Source organism: Brachypodium distachyon, chromosome 3, assembly GCF_000005505.3.
Source record: "Brachypodium distachyon strain Bd21 chromosome 3, Brachypodium_distachyon_v3.0, whole genome shotgun sequence".
In the NCBI taxonomy this organism is placed as follows: Eukaryota; Viridiplantae; Streptophyta; class Magnoliopsida; order Poales; family Poaceae; genus Brachypodium; species Brachypodium distachyon.
Window position 1 is genome coordinate 7,039,100 of NC_016133.3, and position 18,642 is coordinate 7,057,741.

The following is an 18,642-nucleotide window of genomic DNA, read 5'->3' on the forward strand; positions in this document are numbered from 1 at the left end:
GTAGCATCAACCGCATGCTGATAACCTTTAGGAATGGGTCATGATTCTCTTTTCGAGCTATCAAGGAAGACAAGCCTCCATTTTGGAAGTTACTCCAGTTTCTTTCGGGTTCGTGCTGACTGCGGCACACAGTGCCTTCAATGGAGTGTGTGTGCCAGTTAGCCGGTAGTGTCACGTGCTACTGGTAGGTCGTAGCTAGCATTGATGGATGCCACGGCTGCTCGATCGCTCCCGTTTCCACAATACCACATGCTCCGCATGGGCAGCGCAGAAGCTCCAATCAGACACGAGGCCGTTGATTACTTCATGGATTAACTGGGTTCCTCGTTTGATTAATTTAGTCAGAGTCTCCGCGAACAAACAAGTGTGACTCAGTCTTCTGATTATTAAGTAAAATGTTTGAATTTCAATTATTTCGTACTAGCAGCTGTATGCCATACATATTTTTCTTTCTTCATTATTCGTCACGAATCTTAAAACACAATCAGATCTAACAGCCGAGCAATCGGCTTCTTGCTAACTAAAAATCCAGACGATTTAGATTTAGTGAAACAAAAATTAATACCCTCCAAACCACAAAAATTACAGTGCACCCAGATCCGACGCCTCCTCAGCCGCCCATTCCCTGGCACCCTGAAACGAGCCCCAAAACTGTTTGTAACTAAACCGCGCACCATGTATCCATCCACCATCCATCTAGCAACCCGTACGGCGACGTTTTACGCGTAGGCCTTTGGAGTTGCACGCCGACGCGCCATCCCCCGGCAACGGCCAAAAGCCAAAACAATCCGGAGCTAGAAAAAAATTCCTTTGCTCACTCACGCACAGACGCAACCCCAGCCAGCCAGTCAGCAGAGCAACCACGTACAGAGTACCTAGCTGCTGCTTGCTCCCGGTTCCAGCGACGGCGAAGATTAAGCAGGGGGAAATGGTTGGCGGCGGCGGGTTCTTGCTCCGTCTCCTCCTAATCCCGCTCCTGCTCCTGGATCTCGGCTCCGGCAATGGAGGCCGGTGCGCCGCGCAGAAGCTGCCCGAGCAAGAAGGTGAGTGGAGCAGAGGAATTAAAGTAGCGGCGCATACATACATGCACTTCTTCTTTTTTCCGAAAAGGATATGTACATACATGCACTTCTGAGATTATTTAATTATCTTGCACCCTGGCTGCCGGGCTGCGAGATTTAGCTATTTTCCTCCTCCTCTTGTTTCTGGCCTTCTCTTGTGAAGCATAAGTCTGGTCTGGCTTCTTGTTGAGCTATTCTTTTACGATAATTATTCAGCTATTTTCGAGCTAAGCTTATCTTCAAATCCTCCCCTTGCAGCATAAAGGTTCTTTGTCCGGAGTTTCTTTCATTTTTTTTCCCAACAAAATAAGTAGGCTATCTTTTTGGGTTGCGCTATTCCAGTTCTCCACAGATTGCTGGTTGAGGTAGAAAGAAAGATAACCCTGTTATTTTATTGTCCATATGAATCGAAAATATTTGGGTGTTTGTGTGTGTGCCCATATAACCAGAAAATTGACTTCCTTTTTCCGGGCGAACTGATTGCCGCATAGAAGGTCTCCCTGTGAATTTATTAGTTCTCGTAGGGTGCTTATGCAAATTGACAATTTTCTTATAATTTCACCGACCTCTTTGGATCCTTAAGGAAAAAAAAGGCGCAATTTTTGTATACCTACGAAATACGGTAGCAACATTCCTACGAATACAGAAAGAAAATGAAAAGAGAAGGCTAAATGAAAATGAAAAGAGAAGGCTGAAATAAAATCCTAGGAACTGCCAGTCTGCTTTATCATCCGCGCAAATATAAGGTAGCTCTAGCCTTTGTTCATGCCGAAGTTCTCTTTCCCAAGATCACGCGAGCTTCCTGCTTTGTCTCATGTTTTGACCTGCGACCTGCGCGCCCTCTCCTTCTTCTTCCTAATCCGACTCGTTCCAAAGCTACAAGTAGGTGCCTGGGTAGCGCTCAGCGTTTCTTTTTTGTTGTCCATTTGGTGGTGGACGCCAAGTGTTTGACGAAATTACTGACGGGTGCTTGCATGGATGCTTACTTGCTTGGTGGTAACCTTTTGCTCTATAGGAGTTATTTTTGCCACAGATACTCTATAGGGGGAAATGAAATATGAGAAACCACCTTTATTTTAGTTTTCTGCAATTTTTGGACCATAAAAGATACGAAGGACCAACCGCCTACGTTTTAGTTTTCTGCGGTTTAGGATCAAAGTTCACCGAACAATGCATTGCTCTGTGCTCTCCAATATTCGTAACAAAATGTTCATGTCTGACTGCTTGATCTTTCCCTTGCTACTCTGGCGCTACTGATTTACAAAAAGAGTAAAACAGATCAACAGTCCTAATTGTTGTACCTACTAATATGACTGGGCTAATATTTGCTTGTATTTTTCTTTCTTCAGTTCAAGCTCTCAAAGGTATAGCACGCAAGCTTAATAAAATGGACTGGGATTTCAGTGTTGATCCATGCATTGGCTCTGGAGCTTGGGTCAAGTCCGATGGATTAATTGTCAGCAATGTGACATGTGATTGTTCATTGCAGAACCACACTGAGTGTCATATTATTAGCTTGTAAGACATGCCATTGTTCTAGTAATTTCATTGCTCTGGAATATTTCTTATCCCAAATCCTTCAACTCTTCCCTTGTCTTTCATTTTGTGCTTGAATGTTTCCTTTATTTATGCACATTGCAGGCAGCTTATGCGTCTGAATCTTAGTGGAGTTCTCCCTGAAGAGGTTGTCAACCTTACTTATCTACGGTATCTGTAAGTGCCTAACTGGATCTAGCAGAGTTTCAGGTCATTCTCTGTTCATAAAGAAAAAATGTTTGTTAACCTTGCAGTGATTTATCACGCAACTTCATTCAAGGACCCATTCCAGCATCCTGGGCTACCCTACGAGTTTTTAACCTGTATGTTTTTCACGGTGCCCCATAATGTTGTCAGAAGTATGCATGTACTCTTTGTTCAACATTCTAGTGCAACTACAGGTCTCTTCAGGGAAATCGCATATCTGGAACACTACCTAAGGAGCTTGGACGGATGCCAATGTTGAAGTCTATGTGAGTTTTGTTGGCGCAATTATTACAAGAACCTGCAGCTTGCTGGGGTAAAGCTGAAAGATGAGAACAGCTAATTTTTGTCAGTTAACCTGTTTTCTGCAGACAGCTAGAAGCCAACCAGCTCGAGGGCCCTATTCCACCAGAACTGGGTAACATCATCAGTTTGGAGAGATTGTAAGCCCTAATTTTTTGCTCGGTCAAACTCTTGTATTAAGATATTTTAGTATCTCGCTGGTAAATCCTCACTACTGTGGAAGTTCGTTGATGCGCTTTTGTTTATCTGTAATAACTGGAGACTAGAATCTAGATCACTCGGTCTTTAACCTACATTTTTGTTACTTTAAAAACACCCAATTTTGTAAAGACTTTTGATATTTTTCAATGTTTGGTTCCTTTGAGTGTTTTTCCAGCTAGAATTTGACATATCATGAAGTCCACGAATAATGTTTAAGAAATGTCATTTAATGTGTTAAAGCCCTCGCTAGTATTGTTAGTATAACCAAGAGTTATGTTTTATCTTCTTTAGACTTTAGAGAAGTCCTGTTTTATTTTCTGTTCCTTTGAGATGCTGTTACACTTTTTTGATTTATAAACATCGAGACAAAGTCTTAAAAATGAAATTTGTTATTTTCTGATTGTAAGGATATCTACAGTTTCTTGAATTATTACTCATTTTTCTCTTACAGTTTCATTTCTGCAAATTACATCACAGGAGAGTTGCCCTCAACCTTTTCCAGGCTGACAAATATGACAGATCTGTATGTCTCATCCATATTTGATTAGTGCATTTGTTCTTTCAATGGCAAGTTCTGATTTTGATTTTCATGAATTGCAGTCGAATTGATGGGAATAATATCTCAGGAAGGATACCTAGTTTCATAAAGAATTGGCAACGGGTCAACAGAATGTTAGTGCCACTCTGATATAAGACATTTCATAAAGGAAATGAAAATTTATCTTTTATGAACTCAATTTATATGTAACATCTCCTCTTAATTTTCCAGAGATATGCAGGGTACCTTAATGAGTGGTCCTATACCTTCAGAAATAGCTTTCTTGAGGAACTTAACAGAACTGTATGTATATATAGTATATAATTATATTTCACATTGATGTATTTTTGTTTTTGAACGGGACATTGCTGTATTGGGTGTACTCTACTGATACATTTACCAGATTTATGTTGTATTGCAAATTGGGGAGAAAATCTAACTTTTGACCAAATGCAATACATACATTATCAGGAGGGTGTCTGATCTGAGTGGACCAAGCATGAAATTTCCTCCATTACAAAATGCGCAGTACCTTGCAGAATTGTGAGTCTCTTTGTGCAATTTGTACCAGCTCACTCTGTAGTTCCTCCAAACAGATCACCAGAACAACGACATCTCTCTGTGTTACAGGGTTCTAAGAAATTGCTCCATTTATGGGGAATTGCCAGTTTACCTCGGTCAAATGCAGTATCTGAAAGTATTGTAAGTAATCCCTCGACTTAGGCTCCGTTTGCAGTTGTTGAACTGTCTTGTGCTGAACTTATTCTATAATTTGATGTGGAAATATAGTCACGAAAGCAAGAAAAAGTTGGTTAGCGAAACAGTGATTTAGGAAAAATCTGGTTGAAAAAGCTGGATTATCATAATCCACCACAATGTGAAACACAATCTTATAGTGCTTCACCTCTTTTCATTTTAGAGTGAATTGTATTCCATTTTTGTTCCTTTTGCATTTGGTACTCACCAGTATGGTCAGAAAATGAAAATCTATATGCTACGAGTATTACACCAGGGGATGACAGGAATAGATTTCTTTAGACATGCATTGGGGAAAGGTCAGGTGTTTGGTGTGATGTGCATGTACATACTATTAAACCTTTTGTTTCTGTTTTGCGCCCTATTGTACAGTGCACTAAAACTTAAACTATTCATGAAAGCTTATATTCCTAGATACTGTATTAGCTGTGCGATTACTGATTACTCTCTTGTATAGGGTCTTCTTTCCTCATTTCCTTGCACATGCACATGTCTTGACCTTTGGCCCATGGAAAAGAGTTGATGTCCATACAGCAGATATATATACACACATATATGGTTGTATGAATATCTGGTGATAATCTTCATGATTCAACCTGCTATTATTTCAGAGATCTAAGCTTCAACAAGTTTTCTGGTCAAATCCCAGTAAATTTTGGAGGAATGGCGGCACTACAATTTTTGTAAGAAATTCATTTTGTGGGACATAATTTACATTCAAACCTTTTTCTCAATAATATATCCTGTATCTTTCTCGCTAACATCATGTTTCATCATTACATATTTACATTTCCCAAGACCCTTATTTCAGTTCTTGAAAATAGGTACTTAACTGACAACATGCTGACTGGAGATTTGCCTGCATGGATGTTGAAAAACAAAGCAAGCAATAAAGTAAACATGTGTGTGTCCAGCAATGCAATACTTTACGGTGGATATAATGTTTACATTTATATATTTCTCTACAGGTCACTTAGTAACTTTAGGGAAATATGGGATTTGCATTAAGATTTCTCTCTGTTTGTTCTGTGATTTCTTTGTTCGTGATAATTGGCAAATACCTTGCAGGGATGTGTCATATAATGACTTCACTGGTAACCCTCCAACTGAGTGTCAGCAAGCAAATGTGTATGTTGTGCATTTCAAAGATCTTCAGATACTGTCAACTTCATTTTCTCACAGTGCTCACATGCCTTGCATGTTATAATTGCAGAAACATGGTGTCTAGCTTTTCATTTTCAAATGACAATTCGTAAGATTCTATACTGAAATGTACAGATGATACATTTTGTTCTTATCAAATGTCCGTGAAAGAAAGAAAATAAAGTCTTAAGTACGTTCGTAATTCTTTGTTTTTCAAGGTTGCGGCCATGTTTAAGAAGGAACCTTCCCTGCATGGGCAAACCACGATGTAAGTTTACTCACACACTAGAGATGGACCGGCAGTCAGTTTAAATACCAAATGGTATCTGAAAATTTCCTTCAAATACCTTCAGATTCCTCCCTGTTCATTAACTGTGGTGGCAGAAGTGTTGTGATTGATGGGAATGTCTATGAGGATGACTCATCTCAAATTGGAACATCAACTTTTGTTTCATCTGATGATAGAAAGTGGGCTTATAGTAGTACAGGTGATTTTGTGGGTAATGAAAATGCTGACTACATTGCTAGAAACACAACAAAACTTGCACTGGCTCATTATGAGTTATACACTGAAGCTCGCCTCTCGCCTCTCTCGCTGAAATATTATGGCCTTTGCATGGAGAATGGTGAATACCTAGTACAGCTTCATTTTGCTGAGATTGTGTTCACAGAAGATCATACTTATTCTAGCAATGGCAAGCGTATTTTTGAAGTCTTGATCCAGGTACGGTTTCACAAATATATATGATTTTCCCTTTTCTGTCTACTATAATCATTGTGTCATTTTGATTCTTATTGTGTCACTTTTTTCTAGTTTATCACAATCTTCTTAGTGCAATTCATGCCAAGGAATATAAGCCATTTCTTAGGGGTGCAACTATTATAAGACCCGATTGGAGAACCCGAGAACCTTACTGTGATCTGAATTAGTTTGCTGTCTTACTGTTAAAAATGTTCACAACACCGAAATAGTAGACATTAGAGTCTAGGCATATACATAACGTATGAAATATGACTTTTTGTTACTTTAAGTAGCTTAAGGTTTGTTATCAGAACATGGTGCTGTAATAATTGTTGAAGTATTGGCATTGCCCATATTTCGCCATTGGTTTGAGCTTTTTGGTGAATTGGCTGGCACATAAAACACAGTATAGTATCAGAGCCAAAAAGGTTTCGAGTTCTAGATCGAACTGGCACAATTTAAAATAAAAATGTGCAGCCCACTTTAAGTCCATGGTTAGGCATGAGGAAGCCACTGCTCACCTTTCTTGACCAGTTTGAGCTGTATGCGACTCTATAATAAGTCCGGCCAAAGTTGTTCCTTGAGATCCTGATTTTGTAGTCTTAAGCATTTTATTTTCATAACATTTTGTTGCACTTGCTACAACCTTTCAGGGTGCTAAAGTTTTGAAGGATTTTAACATTCAAGATGAGGCTGGTGGTGTTCACCGGGCAATCACAATGAATTTCACAACCAATATCACAGAGAATACATTGGAAATCCACTTCTACTGGGGAGGGAAAGGTACCACGGCTATACCTTACCGCGGTGTGTATGGTCCATTGATCTCAGCCATATCTGTGACGCAACGTAAGTACTTTGCACTCCAACTAGCCTTTTCTCCTGGCAATTCTTACTATTTCATTTGTCAAATGAAGATTACACAACCATATCTTCTCATATGAATAGAAGTTACCTAACTCAGTATTAGTACAGTGCGCCAGAACCACCATGGTATCTCTACTGGGGTGATCATTACCATAATTGCAGCATCATGTCTAGCTATCATACTTCTGCTAACAGCCTTCTACATAAAGGTCTTCCGTAAAGGGAATAGGAAAGTAAATGGTGAGTTGATCTTATTCATTTCTTTCGTTGTTCTTTGTAGTTTCTACATATATGCTCTAGGTCATTTTCTCACTGGTTTACTATGCTTCTCACTAGGTTAGAATTGTTGTAGTAGTTACTCTGGAACAACTTGCTTGAGCAACCATGGAGATGCTACCTTGTAATTGGATTATAATCTATGGAGTTAATGATATCTAGAACATAAAAAGATAGTTGCCTGATATTGGTATGCATAATCAACATGAGCTCCTTGCTGGCTTATACTGAGGATTGCATTTTCTGATATTCCAATATAGAATATGGCTCAAGTTTTTTGTTCTGTATTATTTCTTGTTGGCATGAATATCTTCTCTGTCTTCCAAACAAAGTGTCTTCTCTGCACAGAAAGTGCAATCTTTCCATTTCTGTATAATCGTTGGGTGTTTGGCTATTCCTCTGTAAGTTTGTGTTTGCAGTTTGCAACTAACATACTCTTCCCCCTGTGACACCAAAAAGGATATTTCTTAATGCTTGGCTTATAGCATCAAGATGTGCAACACTGCCAGTTGAGCCTTCTAGATGATTCAGATAAATTAAGAGCCTTCTCACTCACACAGTTAAATAAGCTCCATGTGCACTCTTAATTTAAGGGCTATTTGCCTTATCAACTTAAGTCATGGAAAAATATTATTTATTGATAGGCCATGTTTTGTAGCTTATAAGGTAGCTTAAGTCATGGAAAAATATTATTTTTTGTCTTCTTTTTAATTAATATCACGAAGACACTGCTGCATTTCTGTCATGTAATTTTATATTTTAGTGCGTACCACAGGTAGACATTTCTTTGATCATGGAAGGAAAGCCAATACTTCAGAGCTTCAGACAAGGGCACAATACTTCTTTAGCTTAAAGGAGATCGAGTCTGCAACAGAATATTTTGCTCCTGCAAATAAGATAGGCGAGGGTGGCTTTGGACCTGTTTACAAGGTATTCAAGGTTCTCTTTCTTTTTGTGGCCTGGAAAAAATAATGCACATGTTTTTGTGGCCGTGATAGTCTTTGAGTTATAGAATACCGCAAACATTAATTTAAGATAGCACCTGGATAATGATAACTATTTTCTACATGATATAAGAAATCTGAACATTCAATTATTTTTATGACATCACGACATTCGGTTACAGTTACTGCAATGTACTCACAGGACCAAGATAATAGCTAATAAATCTAGAAAATTGTCATCTAGGTGAATCGGTCAACTAGTAACTGGTTATATCTGAACACTGTATGTAACTGCTTTTGTAACACACTTTCAATCCCTTCTCTTCAGGGTACTCTCACAGATGGTACTACAGTTGCTGTGAAGAAACTTTCCTCAAAATCAAGCCAAGGGAATCGTGAGTTTCTAAACGAGATAGGAATAATATCTGCTCTTAGGCATCCAAACCTTGTGAGGCTCTATGGTTGTTGCATTGATGGAGATCAGCTGCTGCTTATATATGAATTCCTGGAAAATAATAGTCTTGGACGTGCGCTATTTGGTAAGCTCCCATGATTCTAATGCTATGTTTTCAAGTTGTTTTCCCACTCTGAAATGAATTTATCTCGTAGTTAATTAGTTCAACACTTATCATAGCTGGCAAGTACGTTATGTTCTAATAAAGAAACCATTTTTAGGCCGCGTGGAACGTCAGTTGAAATTAGACTGGCCAACAAGGTATAACATCTGCCTTGGAACGGCGAAAGGCCTGGCTTATCTTCATGAGGAATCAACATTGAAAATCATACACAGAGATATTAAACCATCAAATATTCTTCTTAATGAAAGACTGCAACCTAAAATATCTGATTTTGGTTTGGCTAAGCTGAATGATGACTCTAGGCGTGTGAGCACTCGGATTGCTGGAACTGTGTAAGTATTTTATCTCTCTATTTTTGCTAGTTCGTCATTTTTATTTCCTATTATAGTCGAATGTTTCATATTCTCAAGTGGTCTTGTTACTTTCAGGTTTCAGCTACTATATAATACTTATTTGGATAATCGACTTTTAGGTGTTTAATTATTGAAAGTCTCCATCATCTGACCCTGCTTTTTATTTTTGTCAGTGGATATATGGCTCCTGAGTATGCCACAAGAGGTTGTTTGACTCGTAAAGCGGATGTCTACAGTTTTGGAGTGGTGACATTAGAGATTATTAGTGGAGCGAGCAATACAAATAGCATGTCAAATGAAGATTATCTCCATATTCTTGATTTGGTACGCTATTATGCTTTTTTCGTACTGTTTGTGTCTTTCTGGACACACTATTCCTAACCAACACTGTAAAGCTGAATATTATCTTATTAGGATTGATCTGCATTTTAGGGATGCCACATGTTCCATTTACTAATATTTTTCCAAACTTGCCATTGCATAGACCAAAGGAGCACCGAATCAAGAAATAGTTAATGACTGTTAACCCTCTTTTACAGCATTAAAATTGGATTAGGAATTGAAAATGTTGCAATAAAACTACTATATATTTCTTCAATGGGGAGACACTGTGGAACGACCGTTCTCAAGAAAATGGGCAACAATTTTGCATAGCTCTCTGTGACAGGAGTATCTGATATAAAACCACATGCTTAAATTTGCAGAGCTCTTTCTCACAGTTAAGCTAATAATTTGTTATATAATTCACGAACTGGATTAATTTTAGTTCCAAGAATGCCCAATACCAAGCCAAAAGCATTTTAATTTGTGTAAATCATTTGCACACCATTTACTAAACTGTGCTATAAGACCAAATTATTAAATCTCTTATTTAACCAAACAATATCAGGTAGTTGGCATCATCTGTAGCTCTGGAGGCCAATAGTCAACTACTCCCTCCGTTGCTAAATGCAAGAAGTCCTAGCTTTGTCCTAAGTCAAACCAAGTTTATGGAAAAATGTATCAACATCTAGAATATCAAATAAGTATACAATCAAAATATATGTCATGATGGATTTAATAAAACTAATTTAGAGTCGTAGATGTTGGTAGATTTTTCTATAAACTTGGTCGAAGTTTAAGAAATTTGAGTATTTGACTTAGGACAAAGTTGGGACTTCTTACATTTAGGAACATAGAGAGTAGGTGTTTCTAAAGAAAAATTGCACTTAATCAGGCTTATGCCTTGGATAAGGAAAATAGGCAATATTCTTCATTCTGGGAAAACAAGTACTAGTGATTAGCAGTGGTGCTTCAAACCGAACAGGCCGATCATTTTGGAGAACTAGGTTATGATGTTAATATCACCAAGTTACACTCCGATAGTCTTGCTACACATTTAAACTGTAATTGTTCCTCTGGATTTGTCTTCTCGCCATAGGCTGAAAGATTGAAGCAGCAAGAGAGACTTCTAGAAATTGTGGACCAGCGTCTTGGTTCTGACTATTCTCAAGAAGAGGCGCTGATGATGCTAAATGTAGCTCTTCTATGTACAAACACATCGCCGACTCAGCGGCCGAGAATGTCTTCAGTGGTGAAGATGCTTTGTGGTCAAACCCCTATCGAGGTTACACCAGATGATGACCTACGCGAAGACTTACGATTCAATATCACGCGATCTCGCCAATCCATGAACAGCAGAACAGATTGGTCCTGTGCGCCACAGAGTGATCCTTCAATCTTGCTGCACGGCAGTAACGACAGCGGTTACCTCCCGTCTTCGAGCTCTTCTTCTCTGAAGCTGTGAGCCCTTGGCACCAAGAATAGCTAGGTTGACAATGCTGGCAATTGTTTGGGCCCGTTTCAGCAACTGTATACAGGCAAGTTTTAATGTTTCCTGTTCCAAACGCTGCATGTTGCTGGGCAGTTGCCATTCAGGTTTTGTATCGAGTATCCCACTTCGATCTGTTGTTCCAAAGTGTCTCGTTCTTCCAAGAGGAACGAAGGATATGTGATTTGAGTTATGTTCAAACAAGCTGTGAACTTGATTGAACTCAGGAAGTTAATTGGAAACTGGAGCAAGCAGTTTTGTAGCGTGTTCACCTTCTGCATCCAGTGATTATCTAGTAAATTGATGTGTGTTTTGCGCCAATACAGGAATGCCCTGAAAATCCCATGTTAAAATTTCAAAATGTTCAAAAGAAATATCAGACATTGGGGAAACAAGATTTTCAAGATCGAACCTAACCAGATTTGGAAGGCACTACTCTCCGGTCAGTATTTTTCTTTTCCAATTCTCAAAGCGATTGGATTTGATATTTAAGTTAGTGGAGATACAGCTTCCCCACATTTACTGGTTTGTTTTTCAGAATTCGAAAAACAAAACTTTTGAGAATTCAGGCACCTACCCATGTGCATTAATTCCGCGGCCAAATAACATTGGCAATACAGATCTTGTCCGGTCAAGATCGGATGGAATTTGGCCACGATTTGGATGAGTGAGTGTAGCTATCCGCCTATCTTGGTAAAGTGTAGTACTGTGCCTACCTAGCATGATCTACCCTTGTCTGGGCCGGATTGGATTTCACTTTGCATCACCTCTGTTGCACAGGGAAACCCCTCATATAATGAACTTTTGTGTGACCGTCTGATCTCGGTTCTACACTTCTGCTTAAATTAGATTAAGGTTGTATTTGGTATGGTGGTGGATTCTCGTAGTATCATCGTTTGCCACATCTACCTTTTTTTTTCTCATTTTTTATGAGAAAAGTATAATTTTTGGTCCCTCAGTTGACAACAAAGTTTATAAATTGTCACTCAACTCAAAATCATATACATTTGGTCACTCAATTAGCAAAAGCGAATATTTTTAGTCTCTCCCGTTTTTGGACAGTTTTGACTTTTGACTCAACACAGCTTGGTTTTTCTAAAAAAAATCCACTTTAGATGGCACTATGCGTAGTTCAGTTACAATTTCAAGTTAAAGGACTATTACTGTGAGGAACCTGACGCTATCAAGACATCCGACATGAAAAATTCAGGAAAAAACCGCTCCATGTGGAGTTAAAACTAGTGTGGGATTGTTTTGAAGGAAATGTGTGACACCCAATGAGATTATTTTAGACGGGGGAGATACTTGAGTTGTATACCCCATATCACCAGCTCCTTACTACCATCAAACTCATAACTCAAATCAATAGAAAGAAACCATCAGATTATACATCTGCAAGGGACTCTCACGGCCATTTAGCCATTAGCCCTGGGAGGGAAACAACACTCGGAAAACACTTGGACAACGCAGCAAAAATACGCAGTGACAAAATTCTCGGGGATCATATACATCTTATTTGTAGATGTAGAGACCTGGAGATGGACAGATCAGGAAAAAAATGGCGCTGAAAAAGCATTTCGAAACACGTAACTTTGAATAGAAATCTTTCGATGCTGCTAACTGGAGACTTTGAGAAGGGTGTTTGCTGCCTGAAGTTCAGATAATTACAGCAGGTGTGGGCCTTTTCCAGTCTGGTTCAAGGGCAGGGCAGCTGAGCAGGGCAGGCCACAAACTATAGTACTCCAGTACAGAACAATGTTAGATGCTTGATGTCCTATGGTCTTACTTTTGCTTATCTTCTTGACGTTTCCCTTCCAAAGATATGTCGTCTTTATCCTTTATGCTCTTCCATATCTTGGTCGAGTGAATGTAACATTAATCATGTGTGAAAGGAAGTAGAGGAAGGATCCAAAAAAGTAGCTAAGGAAGTAGAAGTAAAATATGAGCTAGAGAGGATGCTTTATGCTCTATGATGTTGGAAGAGCTAAATGCAAAGTTTCTACTTGACAACTATGTGATTCACTCATGCTAACAAATGGTTGAACCATGGAAGAAATCACTACGGTGACAATGATCAGGAAACAATGAAAGTAGGATTTTCTACGTGAGTGGTCTTTTGGCTCCCGAGCTCAGCTTTCTATATTTTAAAAGAAAAATCAAACAGATTTAAAGCTTCAAAATTTTCTGGAAAAAAAATCACTTTGTGTGAAAATCAGGTATGGTACTGCGACAGCATGATTCAGGCCGAAGACGTCCTCACAACAATTTGGAGGTCGCTTTCACGACTTACGAGTACCGTAGCGCTCGAAATGTGTTCCCTTCTAGGCCGCCGGGTGCCCGTCCCTCTACCATCCATGCATTGCATTAGGGCCGGAAATAAAAAAATGAGAAACAAACCCACATTTGTACTAGAAAATACCCACATCTCACTTGCAAATTTCTTAATCTATTTATGTTGAATTTAGATTTCACCCATTGCATATCTTCAGTACTAGAATTTATAAAAATAAAATATTGTGCGATTTTAAGCTTCAGGATATGCAACTACGCATATTGCATATTTCGAAACTTATAGGTCTGCAAAGATTTAAAATGTGCAACTACTCAATTGCAGATTCTTAAACCTAAAGTTGCACAAAACATGTGCACTAGCTACTATCAAATTACATGTTTATAAAACTAGGATTGCACTTCTTTTTCTTTTGAAATGCTCGATCACCCAGCTGTCGGTGGATGAAAATCTTAGGGCTCACTGGTCAACTTAGAGATCATTGAGATTTATATTGTTCAACAGAGATGCTCCCTCCGTCCGAAAATAAGTGATTTAAATTTATATAAGAACGAAGGAGAGAGTACAAAATTCCGTTATTAGTTCATAGAGACAAAATACGCATGGTCTATAGTTAATTCGATTAATTCCTCCAGACTGAAAACATATCAATTTCAGCTAAATGAAAGGCATATGGTAGCGGAAATTAACATGACCAAATTAAGCCATACATCGATGCATGGTCGATCGCAAGGGTAACGAAGCACGTTCACCCACTAAAGTAATAAAACAACTGCACGGAATAGAATAGGATGACCAAATTAAGCCATACATCAATTACGCAATAATTAATGGGATGGAATAGGGAGCGAACTACGCAATAATTAATGGGATGGAATAGGGAGCGAACGTTCGCTCTCTAGCCTTCTGGCGCGACGGGTAAAGTTGCCAGCCTCGCAGAACTAAAGTCGCCATCGTCACAGACTAAAGTTGCCGGCCTCATAAAACTAAAGTTGCCATCTCACACAACTAAAACGTTTGTTCCATTGTCTTCTAGCACGACGAGGCAAAGTTGCCATCCGTATAGAATTAAAATTGTCATCGGTTAAAGTTGTCACTCTACATAACTAAAAGTTGACATCCATGGACATAAACTTGTCACTCCACAAAAAGACACGTGGCACGATCCTATTCATAATCTTTCCGATCGAATGACCAATAAAACGTTCGTTCCGAGAGACTAAAGAGCGAACCTTCACTCATTATAAATCCCGATAATTAATGCCAACACCCGTCTCCATCGATCAACCACGGCTAACTCTCGTCATGCAAATTCCTTCCACGGTTCCACCACATGGTTCCGAAACACAACTTTTCCACATATTGACAAATACATATCTCTCTGTCTCGCAGGTGACTTGACTGATAGACTAGGGGCCGGCCAGATTATACTAGTAGTAGCTGGAGGTCAGGGAAATAACTCCCTGGATACGCCTGGATGGAACGGTGTACTAGGTTCTTGCTAAGGATACACGCATATTGACTCTAGCTCGATTAGCTTTTAGGCGGCGACGGAGTTCATCCTGCTCATGCTCCTGAGGAAGGAGGTGCTCTTGGTGATCTCACGCAGGGGCTTGTTGGTGAACCGGATGAGGTTATAAGACCAGGCCCCGGCCACGGCTCCGGCCACCGGCCCAACCACGTAGACCCAGATCGACCTGTACTCGCTCCCGACCAGCGCCGGCCCAACAGTCCTCGCCGGGTTCATCGACGCTCCCGAGATCGGCCTGCAAACAAACCAGAAACTCACACTTGTCACACAAAAAAAAACAGAGAATCTTCTTGCAGTAATGCTAAATTTCCTTCCACACGAGTCAGAAGTCTCCATTGGCCAGGTGTTCACAAAGGGAGGTGTAGTAGATGTCAGTAATAAAAGTACAGTACAGTATGCTGGCTGATTTATGTTCACATTAATGGTGGTGCGCTGGTCTACACCCACCGCGGCGGCAGCGGGCACTCCTTCTTCAAGGCCGCGCGCCAGGACGCAGCTCACTTAATAACATGACGGTCTTTATGGCTCTCCATAAAAACGCTGCTAGCTACCGAAAAGGACAGCCACATCTAAATTAAGGATCTCGATCCATTTCTTTCTTTTTGACTCAAACATATATCAAACATGGTACTAGTAGGAGCAGTCCTAGCAGGAGTATCTCCGTTTATTATACGGTTAATTAGTCTTTCTTGCCACTACAAATAGTTTACCATTCTTTTCAGTGCAAAAAATTCTCTTATGGAATTTATACGCTTGGAATATCAATGATGGAAGGCATGAGGAGTAATTTATTTACCCAGCGATTAGCACGTTGAGCAGGATGGTTGCACCCACGGCCAGCCCTGCCAGCTCCCCGATCTGCAAGTATAACAATTTCGGCAACCAAATCAATTAGCAATCTGATGACATAAAACAGAGATATGGTTTACTAAGCTGTGGTGTCATGGCATGCTTACGGCTCTGTTGTCGGTGGCGACGCCGGAGATGACGAACATGAGGTAGAAGGTGATGATGAACTCGAGGACGAGCGACTGGACCTCGGAGCCCCCCGGGAGCGTGCCGGGGAAGTGCTCGTGGCGGCCGCCGAACATGAGCCGGAGCGTGCCGCTGGCGAGCGTGGCGCCGAGCATCTGGGCCAGCACGTAGGCCGGGACCTGACGCCACGGGAACCGGCCCACGGTGGCGAAGGCGAACGTCACCGCCGGGTTGAAGTGGGCCCCCGAGATGTGGCCCACGGCGTAGATCATCACCATCACGGCCAGCCCCCACACGATGGCAACGCCGGGGAACGTGATCTGACCGTTCCTGCTCGCGTTGATCGTCACGGCGCCGCAGCCCGCGAAGATCAGGAAGTACGTCCCGAAGATCTCCGCGATGATCTATAAGCAAATATGTCGCATTATAAGAACACTTTAATCTGTATGGTTACCCCACTGCTCTGTACTCAAGAAGTGATAAATCTTCGGTTGATTACGGACGGACGACTCACCTTCTGGACGAAGGGGACGGAGATGGCGAGGCCGCAGCCCTGGTCGTAATCGTCCTTCCTTCCTTCCTCCATGGCGGCCTGGTCGCGAGCTGCAGCTCCATTCGTCTGGGCGTTGTCACCTCCTCCTGCCATGTCTACTCTCCCTCTCTCCTTCGAAGCGGTGAGATGAGATCGGCAGCGGAGACACGGGAGTTAATGACAAGAGAGCAGAGGGGCAGTGATGAGTAGTAGAGAGACAGATGTGCAAGGGCATGGAGGTTGGCTGATGACCCGGGGCGCCTATTTATCGGCGCGGCGCAGGGGGGAACGGGGACGCTCATCGCTATCGCTCTCCATGCCGTTTGGATTGACCGAGCCCACATCCCTTCTGGTTGGTGTATTTCCTAATTACATATTAAATATATTTTTATTTTTACTGTTTGTGTTAATTTACGTTTGGTAGTCATGGTATGTCTTTACCCATTACAAACGATGCAGTACATCATCAAATCTACAAAATTAGGAAAAAATCTAAATCTAATAATCCTTTCCGTCCCACGTCACTTAATTTTGGGACGATGGAGTATAATTTTCCCAAGTACAACATTAATAATATTTCTTACGTACATATAACTAGCATAATATTTTTCAGAAATTGGAGGGAAATAAATATAAATAAATCCAGAAAAACAAGAACATATTCCTTACATAAGAATCATTTGTTACATTATGTAACCCTGCCCGGCCTCGAGAACTTTTCTCTTTAATCAATCTTGTGAGATGATTTCCCAGGACACTATATATGGAGCTCTGCAATTTTGCGGCACTTTAAATTCGGCCATTAAATTCCCAAATATAGGACAGTTGAGGCAGCTAGAAAGGGGCATGATCGTACGGTTGAAAACCAGGGCCAAGAACGCACAGGCTACGATCATGGTTCAAATGAACCGTTGTCGCCAATAAATCGATCAGTTTTTTTTTCCAACGTCGACTTGCTAGCCTAGTAGTAAATGCGAGTGGAGAAACAATTTATGGCGATCCAACAAACTGGTGTGGCCTGCTTTAAATTGTTGGGTATTGCTTGATTTTTACTCCTACTACTCCGTACTTCGTATTGGACCTTAACACAGCATACGTACGGAGACGACATGGGTCGTGTATGTATGAGCCGGTGCAGCAGCCGTGCGTGGAGAACCCTAGCTACCGACGGTGTTTCCGTCGATCTTGCCACGATTTAAAGGGACCAAGATTTTGGCTACCGGTCAGAAATTTCGGTTACTGCAATAGGCTTATGTGATAAATTCTTTTATTTAAAAAAATTAAATTTGAACCACGAATAGACATGTGATCCTCGAATTAGGGGAAGAAACACCGTTCATCATATCATGGTTGTGTCTGTTGAATTACATATGTGCAATACATAGGCTGCGTTCTTTTCTGCTTCTAGGACCGGCTTGTCCTAGAAGCTGCATCTTAGATTTAGTTAGGTTTGCAAAGTAGTCTAGGCCAAACTAATTTGGTAGCCTAATCAAATTTAGGTGGCGGTTTCTACAGGAAGCTGAGTAAGGGTACCTTCTCGGAGAAGCCGTTCTAGGAAGCTGAAAAGAACTGGCCCTAATCATGTTGAAAAAAAAATTGAACTCAAAATTTGATTACAAAATCATGTCTAGTAAATGGCCAGAATTTTCCGGTTATCGTAAATCCCGTTCCTCCGAGAAAGAAAACATGGTTCGTTAGCGAAACGTGAAAGGTAGTCGAGTATGTGCTGAATTCGTTAAGTACTAATTAAGTATCTGGCTTTTTAATTCGCTACACATTTACACATGCGAAATTGCACTCTTATGGGCGCTTGTTTGTTTCATATATTTTTTTCACACGGCAGAATTAATTCCCCATGCAAATTCAGTCTCCGCAGCGTCAACCATAGAAGTGTGTGAATTCTAGACGAAGCAAGTACGGCCTAAAGCTGATGGTTTTGTCCAACGCCAAACCGAGGACAGTACTAAGATCCATTGCAAATTTGCAACCACACCGTTGCTAA

The 18,642-nt window shown here is 40.6% G+C and overlaps 2 protein-coding genes across 5 annotated transcripts; one reads left to right on the top strand and one right to left on the bottom strand.

Annotated features, from left to right (window-relative positions):
- Nucleotides 1-680: 680 nt before the first annotated feature.
- LOC100827385 (probable LRR receptor-like serine/threonine-protein kinase At1g53440) lies at nt 681-11,612 on the top strand. Of its 4 annotated transcripts, none has more exons than XM_010235782.2 (24): nt 681-1,043; nt 2,411-2,579; nt 2,703-2,774; nt 2,852-2,920; nt 2,999-3,070; nt 3,173-3,244; nt 3,757-3,828; nt 3,906-3,977; nt 4,075-4,146; nt 4,315-4,386; nt 4,474-4,545; nt 5,211-5,282; nt 5,424-5,501; nt 5,668-5,727; nt 5,813-5,851; nt 5,961-6,010; nt 6,096-6,466; nt 7,138-7,333; nt 7,460-7,591; nt 8,391-8,557; nt 8,900-9,110; nt 9,247-9,481; nt 9,676-9,826; nt 10,923-11,612. In XM_010235782.2, the coding sequence occupies exons 1-24, from the start codon at nt 929-931 to the stop codon at nt 11,286-11,288; spliced, it is 3,057 nt and encodes a 1,018-aa protein (XP_010234084.1). In that variant the 5' UTR covers nt 681-928; the 3' UTR covers nt 11,289-11,612. The 4 variants fall into 4 exon arrangements, with proteins under 4 accessions (XP_010234084.1, XP_010234085.1, XP_014756411.1 ...); XM_010235783.2 differs by having other exon boundaries at nt 8,403-8,557; XM_024460420.1 differs by lacking the exon at nt 681-1,043 and adding an exon at nt 1,811-1,943.
- A 3,207-nt stretch (nt 11,613-14,819) lies between these two features.
- On the bottom strand, nt 14,820-16,897 carry LOC100842561 (aquaporin NIP1-1). The gene is made up of 4 exons (XM_003571809.4): nt 16,623-16,897; nt 16,090-16,512; nt 15,930-15,991; nt 14,820-15,368 (listed from the first exon to the last, which is right to left on the bottom strand). The coding sequence occupies exons 1-4, from the start codon at nt 16,752-16,754 to the stop codon at nt 15,143-15,145; spliced, it is 843 nt and encodes a 280-aa protein (XP_003571857.1). The 5' UTR covers nt 16,755-16,897; the 3' UTR covers nt 14,820-15,142.
- Nucleotides 16,898-18,642: the final 1,745 nt, after the last annotated feature.